The following is a 19,691-nucleotide window of genomic DNA, read 5'->3' on the forward strand; positions in this document are numbered from 1 at the left end:
AAAAAGTAAAAATAAAAATAAATCTCAGATCTGTCTTCTCCGCCTTCAGATCTGTCTTCTCCACAATTCCTTTGAGATCTTCTCTCTCTTCTCATGCCGCTCCATAGACAACGCTCCTTCTCATGTCCTAGGGGCAAGCTCTTCCGCAACTTCAAGCACCTCAACCTCGATTTCCAACTCATCACCGACGAGGCCACCGGAAAACGGAAACTTAAGGGAATGAGGGTAGGCATGGAGGCAGTAGAGGGGCTGGATTAAGATTTGTTTGGGATCCAGAGGGCTTGGCTTTATTTATTTGTTTATTTGCAGGGGAAAGAGGTTGAAGAGGAGGACAGATTGCATTTGGTTGAAATGGTTTTGCTCTTTTTCTGCAGTTCTATTTTCTGAACAGCCCACAATAATATTTTCCTGTTAATAACTACTAATGTGATTTTTATTTTTTTTTTAAATTTCCAGATTGGGTGGTTGCCACTATAAAGGTATATTATCTGCTCAAGAACTCATGGATGGTTTCAACTTTTGGTTTCAAGCATTGAAAAATGAATGCCATGGTGTTATTTGTTGAATTTAGTGTAGCATGCACCGTGTATGCTACTTCATGAGTTCATGCTAGGTTGATATTACATTATTTTATATGGTTCAATTTAAAATATTTAATGACATTTGGTCTTGATATTCATCTTTGTCAGTTCACAATAAAACCATCTCATTTGAGCATTGCATCAAGGAGATGTTTTAAAAATAAGTATATGAATTACATTCATGTGAATTTTGTAGCTATCATGCATCAAGGTTAATTTCTGGGACCATTCTATCTACTATGAATTACACATGTTCACTATGATATTCTTCTTGTTTTGTTAGAAAATGAACATTTTAAATAGAATACTCAGCTTTATTAGTGCTCATAAGTTTTTATTTTCCAGATGCAAGCTAAAGCTAGAAGCGAAAGAATTGAAATAGCAAAAGTAGTGGAATTGGAAGCTCAGCAGAAAGCAGCTGAGGAGGCTGCAGAGAACAAAAGCCTCTGAGAATGTTAAGAATACTACAGTTCGTTGATGCTCCTGAGATTGTAAACAAGATCTCAGGGCAGGCAGTGGAATTAGGATCTGATGTACAAAGTTCTCTACAATCACGAGGTGCATTTTGATCATAGCTATTATGGTGAAAAGTTTTGCATAATTTACAATTCAACATGATATATCTTTTTGACACAAGTCACAATACACTTAATTGCGAAATGAACATCACTTGTGTGCTTACTATTGGGTATCTACCTTCTCAAGTTGTAATTTTGCATTGTTGCAGGAAAGATTGCCAAAGATGCAGAAACTGCTTTGAATTTAGAGAAGAAAAGATTGAAGATCTATAAGGAATTAGCTGTAGAATATGAGACTAGGTTTGGGCCCTAAAAGGGTAATCATTATCAAGAGAGCTTTCTGTTTATATTTGTTAACTGTTATCATTTTCTACTTTGAGGAGGAACATATAATTATTGTGTATATTTAATCATGTACTCTATGTTTCAATTAAAAATATATTGAGTTTGAATTTCTCAAGTACTTTAGTAGACATTTGCAAGTTATAGTATACTTTTGATTGTTTGAATAAATGATATTTTGTATATATTGTTTTGCTTCATTATTTTTATCTATTTGTGTAAAACAAAATGCTTATTAGAGCATTCAAAAAAAATTCTTATTAGGATTTTCCTACCAACAGTTGGAAGGAAAATAACAAAATATAATATGTGAGTTTTCCGTCCAACATTGGTCGGAATTTCCGACCAACGCACGTAGTTGGACGGAAATTCCCACAATTTAAAAATGTGGGTTATTCGCCTGAATTTCCGTCCAATTTTTGTTCGTTGGACGCTATTTCCGACCAAATATCGTAGTTGGATGAAATTTCCCACGGAGGTTTTTCCGAACGTTCCTTTTGGTCGGTATGTTGGACGGAAACGTCGTTTTCGACCAATATATCACGTTTTCCGTCCAACATTTGTTGGACGGAAAATGCGAGATTTCCAGCAGTGGCCGGAGGCTGAAGTCTTCTCCTTCTCCGTCTAGACAGTCTCTGTCTCTCCGCTTCTCACCCTCTCATCACCTTCTTAGGTATTAGTCACTCTGTCTCCAACTTCGCTTCACCGACTCTCTGTGGGTTTGTGAGCCAGTCTCCGGCTATCCACCTCTCAGGTAATTCTCCTCTAACATCATATCGAAATCTCAAACACATTTCATCATTCTTTCACTTCTCTACTTTTCTACATTGGGTTTATGAAACCCTAGATCCAGGAGACATCCTTCAATATAATTCATTGGATTCATAACTTCTTTGGCTATGAACTCATGACGTAACAACCTAAAAGTGTAACATGTATATTTTTACGGCTATTAGTTTTTTTTTTCCAAAATATTAAGGTTTCATGACTTATAAAAGTTGTTTGAAAATTTGTTCTTTTGTGACTTTGATCTAAATTGTATAATTACTGTATAAATTGAATATTAAGGTTTTAAGACTTTGATCTATAAAGTGTATTATGTTATAAATATATCATAAGTGGACATTATTTCTATAATAGATGTAACGGTCATTATTAATACCACCATTATTGCTTTTGTATTTATATATATATATATATATATACATATATATATATATATATATATATATATATATATATATATATATATATGGAACACTTGAATGAATAAGAGATGATCCATCTTTTTCCCTTGCCTATTCTGAATTTTCTTACAACATATTATAGATTTATTGTTTTAATCTGTATGACTTACTTTTTGCTTCTTTTTTTTTCTCAAAAAATTAGTTAATGTTTCCTTAAAATTGTTTTAATATTATATAAAGCTCTTTCGGATTCCCAGTGTGTGTTTAGATCACTTTCTTATCATTGAATGTTCATAAATTCTCCGTCACTATTTTTCACGTTTATTTTGTTAATTTAATAAATTTTTATTAGTTTTGTATACTCTTTAGATGAAAGAAAATCAATTTTGAAATGATAATAATAGATGAGTAGCTATCCAAGCCAAACACAATTGCAGTTTACCGCACTACTGAAAATTATGGAATTTCCGACCACCTAAAAATGATCTTAAATTAAGTTGATACCAAAAAGTTCAAAAAGTGGTCGGAAATAGCAACAAAGGTTTTTCCGGATACCAAAAGTGGTCGAAACAAGGCTTTCAACTTGATTTAAGATCACTTTCAGGTGGTCGGAAATCCCATAATTTCCAGTAGTGCTGTTTGCATTTTGCAGTTCAGTAGTTTGTATAAATCGTACCTATTTCCTAGATGAGAACTAAGGGAAATTGTATTATGAAAACTGTGTTTACAACTATACATAGAAGGGGTATATATACAATAGGAAGACTAGGATAGGGAGTCATATAATGACTCAAATACAAAAAGTCCTAATACTAGTCTTAATACTCCCACTCAAGCACATGGTACACTTGTAATTTGTAGCTTGTCTCTAAGAAAAGAAAATCTGGGACCAGGCAATGCTTTTGTAAATATGTCTGCAAGTTGATCCTTTGTTGAGATGAAATTGACTTGAATTTCTCCAGCAGCAACTTTATCTCTCACAAAATGGTAGTCTATTTCTATGTATTTGGTACACGTATGAAAAATGGGATTGGCGCACATATATGTAGCTCCAAGATTATCACACCATAATTTTGGAACCGAAATATTTGGGACATGAAGTTCACGTAAAAGAGACACAATCTATGTTACCTCAGCACAAACATCTGCCAGAGCTAGTGACTGCAAGTGCTCATCTCGTGAGTTCGAACTATGGGTCTAACGGATTTACCTCGAGGTCGGCCACGGGGACGCTTGGTAGGTTGATCCATCAGTTGGTGAGGCTCATTCTCGACCGCCTTGCTGCTATTGGAAGAGGGGGCTGCTGTCGCGGGTGTGTCTGGCGGGCAGGACAGCCCCGCGAGTGCCGCGGGTGGGTGTGGCGGGGGGTGATGCCTGTGAGTTCTGGAAAATTTGCTGTGGTGAAAGGCGCTGGTCGAAGCACAAACTCAACCCAAGGATAACTTTGTACAGGTTGAGAAGACTGCACAGTAGTATTAGTAGCAAAGGGATAAACTATTTCATCAAATCTTACATGCCTGCACACATAAATCTTGTTAGTCTGTAAGTCCATGCACCTATACTCCCGAAACGACTCTGGATAACCTAGGAAGACACATGGAGAAGACCGGTATGAATGTTTGTGACGATTGTATGGCCTAAGATATGGATAACATAGACACCCAAAGACACGAAGAAAAGAATATAAGGGGTTGGAATTATGAACTTTAAAGTGAGCACTGAGATTATTTAATACAATGGTTGGCATTTTATTGATTAACTAAACCGTAGTTTCAAAGACATAATCCCAAAATTTATATGGAACGGAGGCATGGGCTAGAAGAGCTAGACATGATTCAACAATGTGTCTATGTTTTCTTTCTACAATACCATTTTGTTCATAGGTGTAAGCACATGATTGTCTATGAATGATGCCTAATTGAGTGAAAGAATGATGTAATTTCTTATACTCAGCTCCTAAATCAGATTGAATTGCTTTAATTTTTCTATTAAAAAGCTGTTCAACCATTGTATGAAACTTATCAAAGATGGCATACAAGTCAGATTTTAATTTCATGGGAAAATACCAAGTATAGCGAGTATAATCATCCATGAAAATAACAAAATAACGGTAGCCATCAATTGATAAATTAGGAGCTGGACCCCAAATATCTGTGTATATTAAGTCAAGAACACTGGAACTGGAAGACTCATCACGTGCCAATAGGAATCGAGAGGATTTGCCCAATTGACATGCATTACACAAACTAGAATTACTAGACCCACTAACCGAGCAAGACTGAAGAATGCGAAGTAAAACACGATGATGCGGATGTCCTAAACGATCATGCACACTGATGGAGTAGTACGAGCCGAAAGGAAAGCGGAATGAGATGTTTTGACAATTGGAAGTCTGTAAAGGCCCCCATGACTATAGCATTTAAGTAGAATTTCCTTGGTGTTGATATCCTTCACAATAAAAAAGATGGGTGAAATTCAAAAAATACTTTATTATGTAAGGCAAATTTTTGAACAGATAATAAAGATGTAGACACACTAGGAACATGAAGGATATTAGACAATTGGAAAGAACAAACCCCGGTATTAAAGGAAACATGACCTACACGACTAATAGAAAGACTCTTACCATCACCAAAACGCAATGTGTCATTACCCGTGTATTCCTCCGATGTAGATAGGGCCGCAATATCTAGAGTCGCATGATCGGTTACCCCCGTGTAAGGAATCCATGTCTGTGAGTCATTAAGATTTGAATTGGTATTTTGATACATCAAATTTGCTTGTGGAGGAGGATCATAACGATTGTAACATGTACAGCTGAGTGCCCCGTACGACTACATAATTTACAAACTATCGGACCATTGTTACCAGCACTGCTGCCATGCTCACGGTGGCCACCGTCGCAGCCTCTACGTTGGCTGCTGAAATTTTGACCTTGACCGCCGCAGTTATTATGTGACCACCATGGCGGTTTTGACCGCCTCCGCCACCATGTTACACAGCAAACGCCGCCGGAGGACCTCAAGGAACATTCCCCTGGATGAACTCTTGAGCACCAAGGAAATCAATTAGTTCACCTAGGGTTACGGGTTGACCGCGAACTGAGAGAGATGCGGTTAAATTTTGAAACTCCGGCCGTAAACCCTGGAATACATAAAGATTAACACGGGCACGACCAATATAATCAGCAACCGTGGAATCTCCATGGCTTAGAGACTGTAGTTGGCCAAGGAGATTTAATGAGCGGGCGCGAGATGTGAAAGCCAAAGACTGTTGAATTGACTCCCAAACCTCCCATGACGTACGTCGTCCAACTGCGAGGTGCATAACTTCTTCACTGAGAGAAGAAATCAACATAGACATAAGAGCCCGATCATGCCGAAACCATGTTGCATGATCAGGGTTTGGGGTCGGTGTGCTTCCTTCGGTGGTGGGAAGGAAGGGGGATGGGCAGGGATTGGTCACATCAACGAATGACATGAAAACATGTCCTTCAAGAAATGGTACTACTTGAGTTCTCCAAAACAGGTAATTTTTATGAGTGAGCTTAATACTGATAAAGTGATGGCCAGTATAAAGCGTTAACAACAGATCTAGTGGAAGATGTTATAGGAGCATTCGAAACCGTCCGTTCGGGAGAGTTAACAGATCCGTCAACCCTTAGAAAGGAAGTGAAAACCCTAGCTAAACTGATACCAGATGAGAACTGAGGGAAATTGTATTATGAAAACTGCATTTACAACTATACATAGAAGGAGTATATATATACAAGAGGAATCATAGGAAGACTAGGATAGGGAGTCATATAATGACTCAAATTTAAAGAGTCCTAATGCTAGTCCTAATAGTCCTAATATCCAAAGATACAATGGTAAATTTTAATAATTCTTCTAATGAATGTAGATAGTTATTAATTAATTTAATTCTAATTAGTTATACTCTATTGGTTTGAGAATGCTTTTGGCCTTTTGAGAAGCTTTCAATTTACAAACAACTGAAACGTCGAAATGTGAAACTATCAACTGCCATGAATCCTTGATAATGGTTTTTTTTGGTAAATGTTTTCATATGTTAATTGTTTGTTCAATTTTAGTCTAGTAAACAGTTTTTAGTTTTCTCATGTTAAAATTTTTAATCTTTTATTGTTAACAGTTTGTGTGGGATACTACTGAGTGATGAATGATGAAATGAAGAATGCCTAAATTGGATAAGGTACTTGAGCACTTACTTACCTTGTTGGTTGTTTTCAAAATGTAGACGTCTAGACTCTAGAGTTCTGGTTATTTATGAAATTATGGAAAACTTGACAATTGCATATAATTGAACTATGCTTTGACATTTTTCAGTTTGCAGCAACACCAGCGCATTTCAGTAATCTGATACTCTGGTATAATTTCTACTTACATTTTTAAAGACACAAATATATTTGTATGATTATTCTCATGAATTTATATTAGATTTTGACTTATTAGTTTATTATTCTCATGAATTTATATTAGATAATGAATTATTAGTTTAATTCTAATTTGTTGTTTTTTTTTTTAACGAACCATGAACTTTTATTCCACATCAAAGAGAGACACAAAGCCTTACAGACGTCATAGGCCCAAAAGTGACCTATAGCGAAAGTTTACAAGAGGCCAAAAGCCTTAACCAAGATAAGGGCCCAAAGTGGCCTAAAATGTCAAAGGGGCCAAAGCCTTACAAAATAAAGACTAAACTAGTCTACGAATTACAACGCCCAAAAGAGGCTAAACTAGTCTAAAATGTCAAGCCTTAAAAAAAAACCCAAAAAGCTAACAAGCCCTGTTTTAGCTTCACATGATTGTGCATTTGTGGATTTTGTGTCATTGAATAGATGTAAAATGGACACTATAATTAATTAAGTGTTAGAATTTTGTATTGAGTAAATGTAATTTGTAAATTTTTAATATTTTGTAAGAGAAAATTTTCAAAATGGTCTTTTAACTGTAGCATTTTTTCAAATTGGTTCTTTAATTTTTAATTGAGTTAATACCATCTAGGGTCCTCCGAGTATAATGGTTTTGCCACGTTTAGTCCTAAACTTTCAATTTACCACCCATGGTCCTTCGACTTTCAAATTCTTTCCATCCGTAGCCCAAGTTAACCACCCATGATCCTTCAACTTTCAAAATTTAACCAGCCGCGGTCCTCTTGGAAGGACCATGGGTAGTTAAAATTTTATAGTTGAAGGACCATGGGTGGTTAAAATTTTGTAGTTGAATGACCATGGGTGGTTAACTTGGACCACGAATGGTAACAATTTGAAAGTCGAAGGATAATAGGTGGTAATTTGAAAGTTTAGGACTAAACGTGGCAAAACCACTATACTCGGAGGACTCTAGATGGTATTAACTCATTTTTAATTGCACCCAAAGTGGTCCTTTAACTATTGAACTTTAAACCAAAATGGTCTCCGTTAACTTTGGTGTTAACTTACCATTAAAATTTTGTTGTTTGACCTTTGATCCACCCCTAAAAAAAAGAAGAAAAACTTGCCCAGCAGCGCAACACTTATCCCCAAGTCCCCAAAGTTCCCAAATTAAAGAATAAAGCTACTTTCCCCTTCTTCCCAGTATTCTGCCGTCCCTTGCGAACGACGAAGAACCGTACCTATGACTGTGATTTTCTACCCTTTTGCGTAATCAATTGACGGTGCATGTTTTCAAATTATGGTCTTCCAATGAAAAATTCAGGGTTCCAAACTGTAAAATTACGGTGCGTGTCTGCTTTTGTGAGCTGCCAATATATGTTGTTTTATATGTTGCTGCCTACATCTGCCAATATATGTTGTTTTGTTCAAATACAATAATAAAAATATAAGATTTACATTTATTAAATTGATCGGATTATATATATTATTTTTTTATGTAATCAATCATATCAATCATATATTAATTAATACTAGTATAATATCTCGCATTACACAATTGGGTAAACACTCAATAAGAAAAAAATTAATAAAATTATAAATAAAATTAAAATAGAAAAATAATTAATACATTATCTACCATTAGTCTGGCTTAGCCTGAAGCTTGTTTAAAGGCCTGGAAAATTTCAGAAATACTATCACCATGGAGTAATGGAGAAACATAGATTACGGGTGCTTGTTATTTCATCTAAAAGCTTCTGTTTCAAACCAATCTAAGTAATTTGTATAACAATAGGGTGTAGTAAGAAGGGGAAGAAGAGTAAGAGAAAAGAGAATGAAATGGATATTGTGAATAATCTCCTAAAAAACATCTCATACACTGCAAATTCCCAATATATATGTCGCTAGGGAATTATTTCAATCCCATACTCCACTTTCTAAGAAATAGCTCCTTATCAAATAATTTTACTTTGTTTCGTACGTTTGTAGAAAAACACTTCTCAACACCTATTAAAAGCATTCAGTCGGACCTCGGTGGTGAATACAACAAATTACACTATGTATTTACTACCGCAGGCATTTTGCATAGACAATCGTGCCCACAGACACATGAACAGAATGACCTTGTGGAACGAAGGCATCGTCATGTTGTGGAAACAAGCTTGTCTTTGTTAGCTCACAGTTACGTCCCAAAGAAGTTTTGGTCGTATGCCTTCGGGGCGGCAGTCTATTTAATAAATCGAATGCCGACCCCAGTCTTACAAAACGACAGTCCTTATACTCGTCTTTTCCAAAAGTCACCAAACTACAAAATGCTTCGCGTTTTTAGGTGTCAATGTTTCCCGTATCTAAGGCCCTATAACAGTCATAAGATGGACTATCGGTCTATTCCGTGTGTATTTTTGGGGTACCCTGATGCTTTTAGTGGTTACAGGTGCTTGGACAGGGCCACTGGGCGAATATACATTGCTCGACATGTCAAGTTCAATGAAGATGTCTTCCCATTTCACGGTGCTGATGATCCCGCTCTAGGCCATTCTGCCAGAATCACTATGCTGCCCTGGGCCAGCGCACAAATCTTACAGCCATCCACCTCCGGTGTTCAGGCCAAGCCGCCGGGACCACCACCACTTCTGCCGGCAAAGAGTGGCGCACTACCAGTTCGCGCCTTGCAGTCTTCCTCATCAGCCGGCGACGCGTCCTCATCCTTTCAGCCATCCACCGTCAACTACAACAGTGAGGAGACGGAGAAAACGCTCCCCCACGCGGACCCATGGCATGCAGCTACGGACGACAACGCACCAACAGCGTCGCCCCCCGCATGCCTTGGTCGCCTCCGTCGACGACGATGAGTCGACGTGTCATTCACAGGCTGTGAAATCCCCCCATTGGCACGCTGCTATGGACGCCGAGTTTAATGCTCTCCTGCAAAACAATACTTGGTCATTAATTCCGTTTGTAAACACTATGAATGTAATAGGTAGCAAATGGGTGTATCCCGTTAAGCGAAAATCCGATGGCTCGATTGACCGCTACAAGGCGCGTCTGGTTGCCAAAGGATTTAATCAGATCCCGGGCATCGACTACCTTGAGACATACAGCCATGTAGGCAAACCGACTACCATCCGTCTCTTACTATCCTTTGCCGTCTCCAACAGCTGGGTCATGCGGCAGCTGGATGTCCATAATGCGTTCCTAAATGGTCACATTTCGGAAGACATCTACATGCGGAAAGCCCCGGGTTATGTCGACCCTACCTACCCCACCCATGTCTGCAAGCTACAACGGTCGCTATATGGCCTCAAACAGGCCCCTCGCGCTTAGTTTACAAGGTTACAAACCTTCTTGGTGCACATTGGGTTTCGACCGTAAAAAACGGACGTGTCGTTGTTTATCTACAATACAGGGCAGGTCCGCATCTATATCCTGGTATATGTCGATGGCATACACCTACTAGGAAATGTTGCCTCAAAGGTCGAGTCCGTGTTGACGCAACTTGCTACCACATTCAAAATTCATGATCTTGGCAAGCCTAGATTCTTTCTTGGTGTGGAAGCTGTCTACACCGCCGATGCCGTTATCTTGTCTCAACATCGTTACATGACTGAGCTGCTTCGCAAAGCAGGACTGGTGTTTTACAAACCAATTGCCACACCGATGACCAATGCTACGACGGATGCTTCTGGGGAGTCTCCACCATTAGAGGATCCCACCGTTTATCGCCAACTCGTTGGCTCACTTATGTATCTGCTCCTTACTCGTCCGAACTTATCGTTTGCGGTGAACCGGCTATGCCAATTTATGCACAACCCGACGCAAGACAATTGGGCCGCAGTTAAACGTGTCTTGCGTTATGTCAAGGGCACGCTCAACCTTGACCTTCGTCTAACAGCGTCGTCAGCTCCGGTTGTGCATGCCTTCTCTGACTCTGACTGGGCTGGTTGCTCTCTTGATCGAAAGTCAACGGTCGGCTATGCAGTGTTTTTTGGTCCCAACCTACTGTTGTGGTCCTCCAGGAAGCAACGGACTGTGGCGCGTTCCTCAACAGAGGCTGAGTATAAAGCCCTTGCCGATGTCGCTGCTGAAGTAGTTTGGGTTCAGTCTTTGCTACAGGATCTTGGCTTAAAGTGTCCCACTACCCCGGTTCTATGGTGCGACAACCTCGGTGCAACCTACCTCTGTTCAAATCCCGTGTTTCATGCCAGAACAAAGCATGTCGAAGTTGATTACCACTTCGTCCGTGACAAGGTCTCGACTAGCACCCTGAAAGTCAACTTTGTGTCCACGCATGATCAACTAGCAGATATCTTCACCAAACCTCTTTCTACCGCTCGTTTTGATGACCTCCGTTTCAAGCTGGGCGTTGTCTCTACACCACCGTCCGCTTGAGGGGGGTGTATTAGGTAGTTAATTTATCATGCAGGTTAGGTGCTATTCTTTAGATACTTTCCTCTTATTGTGCTAGTCTATAGATATAAATACTGTATGAACTCTTCTGTGAATAATTATCAAATACAGACTTATTTCCTCAATCCTCCTCACTAAGATAATTGCAAAAAAAAAAAAAAAAAAAAAAAAAAAAAAAAAAAAAAACTGAAACAAATAATAATAATACAAAACAAATTAATCCCAGCTACAATTGCATTTCAATTTTGTTCTCATTCCCGCAACTTTCTAGTCTTCCCTCCTCTTCTCTTATTACTTCTATGAGCCTCTATGTTGTAAGTGTCAGAAGCATTTGTATAGCAAAAAGGGAATCCTTGTGCAACACACTCCTACTACAGTGGTCAGAAGCATTTGTATAGCAGAAAGGGAATCCTGGTGCAACACACTCCTACTATAGGCTACTGCGGAAAAACAAAGGGGCAAGCAGCAGTAGCCTCCGTTCAACACAACAAGGCGGCAGCCTCCACTTCTACAATCACGATAATTTACAAATATAGTACTAGTCTAACCTGTTATCGTCGCTTGTTGTCGGAGATAGAATGAAGTCGTCACCCTCGTCGCGGAGTCGCGGTTTTCAAGTGTCGTTGCGTTCAATGGTTGTGTGCGGCGTGCTGCGTGAATGGAAGTATGGAGTAGTAGATTAGGAATTATTGATTTGTTTTGGAAGTTACGGAAAATGATTTTAAGTCATTGTTAATACGATGATTAATTTCTATTTTGACCAACTCCCCTATAAATACGAAGTTAGCAATTGATTTGGGCACACAAGAACAACACAACAACAACGAAAATTTTTTATTTAGGAAATTCCTTTCCCTAAACTTCTTCTTTTCTAAGACAAGTGGTAATCCTATTATATTGTGCTAGTATCACTTCTTAATTTTTTTTATTTTTTATTGGATCGACGTGACGGGGATACCCGGGGGAGACTAAAAACTACTAGTTGGACTCCCTAACTATACGAGCACTTGTGACACGGGCTATATCGTGAAGGTAAACCTCTTCACTAATAATGGGACACGTTCTGAAGGTAGTCTGAGCGTCGTGCTAAAAAGCTCCAGAGGTGGCTAAGGCATCTGCAACCCGGTTTTGCACCCTATAGATGGCACAAACAGAGATTCTCAATGTAACACCCCTAATTTTTAAAACATTTAAAGCCTATTAATTAAAGGTAAATCCATCATTAATCATCCAGATAAAGCGGAACTAACAACATAAGTATCGGGGTGCTATGCCACATCTAGGTTTGAGAACCTAGATGCACATGCTAGGCTAACTAAACAAGGCATAAACTATAATTAATATCTATAATACAATTCAAGGCTCACAGGCCATCTAACAAACACTAAGCTAAATCCACGAGTCCATCTAACGCGCTCCGAAGCTACTGATCTGTACCTGAAAAACATACGATGTAACAACCGTCAACGAATAATGCTGGAACCCCACTCTCACGCGTTAAGTACAATATAGGTAGATATAAGAAAACCATTTTAGGACTGGAATACATATATAAACCTAAACAACTCTAGCTTTAAAACCAGGATCAAAACTCGAGACACCATCAATAAGGCAACATTTCGAATATTATAGAGATACTAGCATGCATCCTACGTTTGCAAGGCATAATAGACAAGTAAGCTCATAAATAGCAATTAAAGGCAATAATCGGATCCAATGACAATCAATTAGCAAGTAATCATAAAAGCACACAATCCATCCTCCAACCTTATACCAAGTTCCCACCTTGACTCTTCTCCATCCTTATATCAGTTCCAACCTGTACCTCCAGACCACCCTTATATCGCCTCCCTTATTCCTCCGGAGCACGCATGCCCCACACCGAAACCACCAACAAGTCCACCAACATGGTAGCACCGAAGTGCCATTCGCATGATCCATGCCTATAACACTATAATCAAGGGGTTAGCGCATATAACTCTGACATGGCACCGCGGCGCTTATACCTTGACCCAAGCCTTTAGCCAGCAAGTCTAAGGGGTGGTCTGTGCCTTTAGTACGATAACCAAGCACTCGTTGTGCTATCCGCCAACAATTCATTTCCACCCATCACAATCTCATTATCATCGATCTCAACCATCATTGCGCAATGATCACAATACCCATCATCATTCAATCAATCAATCATATAATCAACAATAACAATCAAGGTACAATAACAAACGACACATGTTAGATACAAATTCCTAGAACGGTACTAAAAACATTGTACGAGACTCATAAACATCAAACGGGGTACAACGGGACACGGGGAAACAACAAACAGGGAAAACAACCCGCCACGCCATCCCTTCGGGTGTACGGCGGGTGGTCGACCACCCGCCGGCCACCCGCTGGTGGGCGGCCTCGTTCCAGCGGGCGCACGGCGGGTGGTCGTCTACCCGCCGGCTGCTCGCTGGTACGACGGTCATGTACCAGTGGGCGGTAGGTGGGGACTCGTCCCCCCACCGACCCCCCATTGGTACGAAGGTAACTTGGCGTTTTTCCCATTCGGGAATTCCTCAATTAAATCCAAAACCATGCCTAAACACATCCTAATACACATTGACAACAACACGGATTCGATTAACAAGAATTAAACCAAGAATCACCACAATTACATCCTAACATGATCCCTAAACATGCCAAGACTCGACATCAACCACATAACGGTTCAGGAGCATCCGGAACCTCAAGAACATCAAGAAATCTATATGCAAAGCCCTAAAGAGAAGTCCTAAACTAGAATCAACACCCGAGCATGCATAAATCCACCCAAGAACGCTAAGAACGTTACAACAACAAGATTCACAATATAAACCCTAGGGACAAGTTCTAGACATAATTAAATACCAGATCATACCAATAACCACGCAGGGCCATCAAAAATATCAAGAATAGCAATAATTCACTATATAAACCTAATGACAAGCTCTAACAAGATATACATACAAAATCACACAATCAATCATTCAATCGGAGCCAATCAATAAACAATAACAAGGAAAATAGGTTTTGTAAGACATGGGTTACCTCTTAGCCTTAATTTATCCTGGCTATCAAGGTTCTTCCCTAAGATTTCCCTCTGATTGATCTCCCTAGGCTTGGTGGTGGGGAATCTCTTGGCCCGGTCTCTTGTGAATAATTTCGTGTAATATAACTATGGGTGGTAAGGGTTCTAATTGCTTTCTAATCCCCTATTTATAGAGTTAGAGATCCTTAATTAGAATCTGAATAGTAAAGGCCTACTTTCTTTATTCCTAACAGATATATAGGTCTAGGATTCGTAATTAGAATCTGACTAGTAAAAGGTTTACTTTCTTTATTCCTAACATATTTAAGGTCTTTAATATAGACAAGGGGCCACGGTCCATTGTGGACCACATTAATTAATTAAGGGGATTCTAACTAAATTAAATCCTTTTTAACTATTCTTAGCGGGATTAATTACATAATTAATTCGGGCTTGAAGATCGTAACACGGGGTGTTACACTCCAATTCTTCCCAAGCCAACATTTAGCTTCCTCAATTATTTCTCGGATAGGTCCCCGAAGGTTGGCATCAACATGAATCCAATCCACCACCTTCTTTGCATCGCTTTGTATTTCAACATCACGAATTCCTTTCTCCCAAAGCCAGTTCATGCCCAAAGTGATAGCTTTGGCTTCCCTGGCTTCCGGAGTATCTGCTTGCATGTTGTAGGAGATATCGTCAAGCCACGTTCCTTTGTTGTCTTTGAGAACAACTCCAATGCCTGCTCTGTTTATTGAACCTTTGACACTTGCATCTATGTTTAAAGTTAGCATGTGATTCATCGAAGGGTTCCAGCAGAGGTGGACAATTTTTTCCTTGGAAGCTCTCCCTTGCAATTGTTCCTCTCTCATGAAAGCACGGCTAACTTCATCCTTCGCTTCCTCAATCCATGCAGTCTTTCTCTGCGTGCTCTAGGTTTCATTTTTGAAAACTCTGTTGTTCCTCCACCTCCAGAGCCACCACATGGTAATGGTGAACGTACGAGACTAGTACGTATCCTCTCCACTCCTTTCTCCTACAATGTTAGTCTCCAGCCAATTTGTAAAACTAAGATGACACCAAGATTTGTACCTTTCGTTGTCGGCGACTGCTATCCACACATCTCTGGCTTGCTTACAATTCTTGAGCAAGTGTTCCTAGGTTTTTTCACAACCCTGGCATACGTCGCAGCTCCCATCTCCAGTGATTCCCCTTCTTTTTCTTTCCGCATTGCCCATCAGCCGCTCATGCATGCCTATCTAGAGGAGAACTTTCATTTTGCTTGGGACTTTAATCTTCCACATCTTAACCTAGATCGGCTCCTGCATGTAATTACCATTTCTTCTAGCTAAAATATAGGCCTGATGCCTTGGGTATCCAGGATGACTCATCTTGAACTTCCATTTCGTCTAGTATTATCATATCCAATTGGTGTTGAATATCCTTAGGAAGATAAGAGTACGCTTCCAGCTTCTAGCTTCCATTGCGCATTGTGAAGCGAATACCATCTTGAATGAGATGGGACGCTACAGTGATTCCCCTCCACGTGTTGGAGCTTCCTGTTTCGGGTTGAAAATTTCCATGCCATTTTTGTCGTGCCCATACTTGGCAGTCAGAACTCTAACCCAGAGGTTGTCATGCTCATTTAAAATTTTCTAGCCCAGCTTCGCCATGAACGCCAAATTGACATCCCTTGTTCTACGAATTCCTAATCTTCCCTCCAATTTCGGTTTCATTACAACATCCCACCTGACCAAGTGGCACTTTCAATTCTTCGGTGTACCACCCCAAATGAATCTATGAGTCCTCTAATCAATAGCCTCCCACGCCCCTACAGGCATGAACATGGTCTACATGGTGTAGTCGGGGATAGTGTGAAGGACCATTTCGACAAGCACTTGTCTTCCAGTGAGGGGTAGGAATTTCAATTTCCAACCTCCAAGGCAGGCGTCAATCCTGTCCAGAATAGGGGTGAATAGGCTGGTATTGACTCTTCCATGTGATAGGCATGCCTACAACCTGGGTGATTCTTTGTGGGTCTTCGATGTTCACATTTTTTGAGAAGAAAATTTGTGACTTGTTTAAGCTCACTCGTTGACCAGAAGCCGTGCTAAACTTATCAAGACATCTCTTGACCACCATGATTTAATCCTACGTAGCCTCAGCAAAAAGGACCAAATCGTCAGCAAAGAAAAGATGGGTAAGGATAGGGACATACCGGGACGGTCCTACTCCTTTCCAGTTTCCTTGCTGCACTTCCTCGTTGATGATGTGACTAAGGCACTCCATGGTGACTAAGGCACTCCATGCACATAACAAAAATGTAAGGAAATATTGAGTCTCCTTGACAAATACCCCGGGTAGGACCAATTTTTTCCAAATGACGTTCGTTCCAAAGGATGTTCAAGGTGGTCGATTCTACACATGTCATGACATTTCTAGACCAATTCTCGTTAAATCCCACATCCTTAAGAGTGTCGCGAATAAACACCCAATCTAGTCTGTCGTATGCTTTTCCAAGTCCACTTTAAGCACCATGTAACCTGTGTTTCCTTGCTTATGCCGCATAGTATGCAACATTTCCTGATAGACCAAAATATTATCTATTATCTAGCATCCCAGCACAAAACTACTTTGTTCTGAACCAATAATCTTTTTTAGGATAGGTTTCACGCGATTAGTTAAAGTCTTGGTAATAACCTTATAGATCACGTTGCACAAACTAATGGGCTTGAACTAACTGGGATTCAAAGGGGATTCAGTTTTGGGGATAAGAGTAATGAGAGTATCATTAATCCCATGAGCAAGAGTTCCCGAATTCCAGAAATCGGTGATTTGTTTGATGATCGAGGGGCCCACCACGGACCAAGCTTTCTGATAAAAGCAGGCATGGAAACCATTTGGTCCCGGTGCTTTAAAGGGTAGCTAGCTTGGTGAAGATGTTTGCCTGTTGGCCTTTTGTAGATATGTAGTTTACTTGTAGTTCCTTTGATGCTACTTTGTCACAAACAAAATGGTAATCTATTTCAACATGTTTGGTTCTTGCATAAAACACAGGATTTGCACACAAATAGGTAGCACCAAGGCTGTCACACTAAAATTTTGGTGATTTTTGCATAGTAAGACCAAGTTCTTTAATTAAAGCAACTAACGATGTTACCTTTGTTGAGACATCAATTATAGCTTTGTATTTTCCTTTTGTTAAGGATCTAGCAACAATCTTTTGTTTGCGGCAATCACAGGAAATTAGATTTTTACCAATAAAGGTAGCAAAATCACTAGTGGACTTGCGGTCATCAATACATCCGGCCCAATGGTGTTTGTGTGCATACGGACTTTATAGTGTATGCACTGGATCACTTTAGGACTGGATCGTTCTCTCTTTATAATTAATTCTATTTAAGGATTGGATTTTCCCGGGGTATCACAATATTATTGTCAGTGGCAAAACGTTTGACAGACAGAAGATGGTTGGTTAGATTAGGAACATGTAACACATTTTGTAAGAGTTAATTACCAAAATGGTACCTTGACTAGAGCGAAATTACCAATTTGGTCCTTGACTGTTTTTTTGACCAATTAAGTCCCTCAACTTTAAAAATCTTAACCAATTTGGTCCTCCATTTGTTTTTTCGTTAGACATTCGTTAATTCGGGACGAAATTGGTAATTTCGCTATAGTCAAGGGATCATTTTAGTAATTAACTTTTCTAAGAAAATGGTGCATGTGATGACCGAAATGGGCCCTTGACTATAGTAAAATTATAATTTGGTCCCGAGTTAACGGAAAAAAAAAAACGGAGGACTAAATTGGTTAAGATTTTTAAAGTTGAGGGACTTAATTGGCATAAAAAATAGTCATCGACCAAATCAGCAATTTAGCTATAGTCAATGGATCATTTCGGTAATTAACTCCATTTTGTAAATTAAGGGACGTGTGAAAGAGGATATAGAAGTGTATCTAATACTAGAAATATTCAAATTCATACCATTACCAATTAAAAGAGTGTCATTGCTCGTGTACTCTTCCACTTGCTATAATGAAGAGTAGTTTGGAGTGGCATGATATGTAGCACCATTGTCAGGGAACCAATTCTGAGAGAATGGGGCTGTTGTTAGATCATTAACATAAGCCATATTTGGTTGAAAAATGAGTGCTCCTGAATTTCTTTTGGTAACATTGTAGGGAAGTATGACCAAGGTTGTTGCAGATTTGACACTTTGGAATGTAGCCACGGTCAAGACCATGACCACGAGTTTGATTAGTAGTGCGATCCTATTGAGAAGCAATGGTTGGTCCTCTCATTGCAACAAAGGCTAGCAGTGGGGCTGAGGGAGTAGCCAAAGAGACATCATCCGCATAGATGAACTGATATGCAACGAGATAGTCGTTAAGTTGATCAATCGTCTCAAGTTCCTTGATGATTGATAAGTGCCAAAAGTGTACTTCGAAGCATATTTGTCTAAACATTTGTGTGTAAAGTAGGGAAAATTGCATGTGAAATGAGGTAAATGGGTGCGATTTGCTAAACCTAATGCTTGACATGTAGAGGGGAACACTTTGTGACTTTTTGCAGGAATTTAGGAAGAAAAGTAGGCCAGTGAGAGAAGAAAGGAGCCCGATGCAATTGGAGGAAATGACACCGAATCCCAATCCATGTGCGTGGAGCAGCTCATGGAGAAGAAACAGAAGAATCCATGAGACCGCCCCACGTGCATGGATGGAAGCATGGAAAGAAGGCAACAGGACCCGGTTCAAGGCAGCGCTTAAGTTCAGAATCCACGACCCGATCCACGTGCGTGGGACAATGCGTGAAGGCGAAAGGAGCTTTTAATTTGGGGAAATTTCCAGCAGCAGGGGGGGTTATTCTTAGGTTTAGTTTTTCATTTCTGAAAATTGTAGAGAGAAGGTAGAGAACCCTAGAGAGAGGAAGGAGAGAAATGCTTTCAATTTGAAGGAGGAACTCCACATTGAAGAATTGTTGTCTACATTCAAGCTTGCTAGTGGTATAGATTTACTTTTTGCTTTTGATTTCCAGCTTATTTTCTTCTATTTTGCTATTTTCCTTATCTTTTCTTGTCTAGAGGTTGCTTAGAGGCAACCATGGCCATGCGTGGCTAAGTAGATAGCATGGATTAGGATTCCTTATGATATGACATTCTAAGATCTTTATGTTGCATTGAATTGAATTGGTGCATTGATTGAATGCTA

At 39.6% G+C, this 19,691-nt stretch overlaps 1 protein-coding gene, 1 long non-coding RNA gene and 1 pseudogene across 2 annotated transcripts; 2 read left to right on the forward strand and 1 right to left on the reverse strand.

The window, feature by feature from the left end:
* The first annotated feature begins 235 nt into the window (after positions 1-235).
* LOC109151865 lies at positions 236-1,155 on the forward strand. The gene is made up of 3 exons (XR_002049295.1): positions 236-354; positions 457-479; positions 927-1,155. It is a non-coding gene; the product is annotated as an uncharacterized LOC109151865 (long non-coding RNA).
* An 8,767-nt stretch (positions 1,156-9,922) lies between these two features.
* LOC109151874 (uncharacterized mitochondrial protein AtMg00810-like) lies at positions 9,923-11,410 on the forward strand. Its single transcript, XM_019299474.1, has 2 exons — positions 9,923-10,262; positions 10,479-11,410. The coding sequence occupies exons 1-2, from the start codon at positions 9,923-9,925 to the stop codon at positions 11,408-11,410; spliced, it is 1,272 nt and encodes a 423-aa protein (XP_019155019.1).
* Positions 11,411-12,406: 996 nt separating this feature from the next.
* Positions 12,407-15,711, reverse strand: LOC109151875 (annotated as a pseudogene).
* Between the last annotated feature and the right edge of the window lie 3,980 nt (positions 15,712-19,691).

Source organism: Ipomoea nil, unplaced genomic scaffold (assembly GCF_001879475.1).
Source record: "Ipomoea nil cultivar Tokyo-kokei standard unplaced genomic scaffold, Asagao_1.1 scaffold2297, whole genome shotgun sequence".
NCBI lineage: Eukaryota > Viridiplantae > Streptophyta > Magnoliopsida > Solanales > Convolvulaceae > Ipomoea > Ipomoea nil.

Excerpts from the sequence above, each read along its gene's own strand:
- LOC109151874 (XM_019299474.1), top strand. The coding sequence starts at position 9,923 with ATGGACGCCGAGTTTAATGCTCTCCTGCAAAACAATACTTGGTCATTA. Across the intron at positions 10,263-10,478 it reads CTACATGCGGAAAGCCCCGG|GAAATGTTGCCTCAAAGGTC; the intron begins GTTATGTCGACC and ends TACACCTACTAG.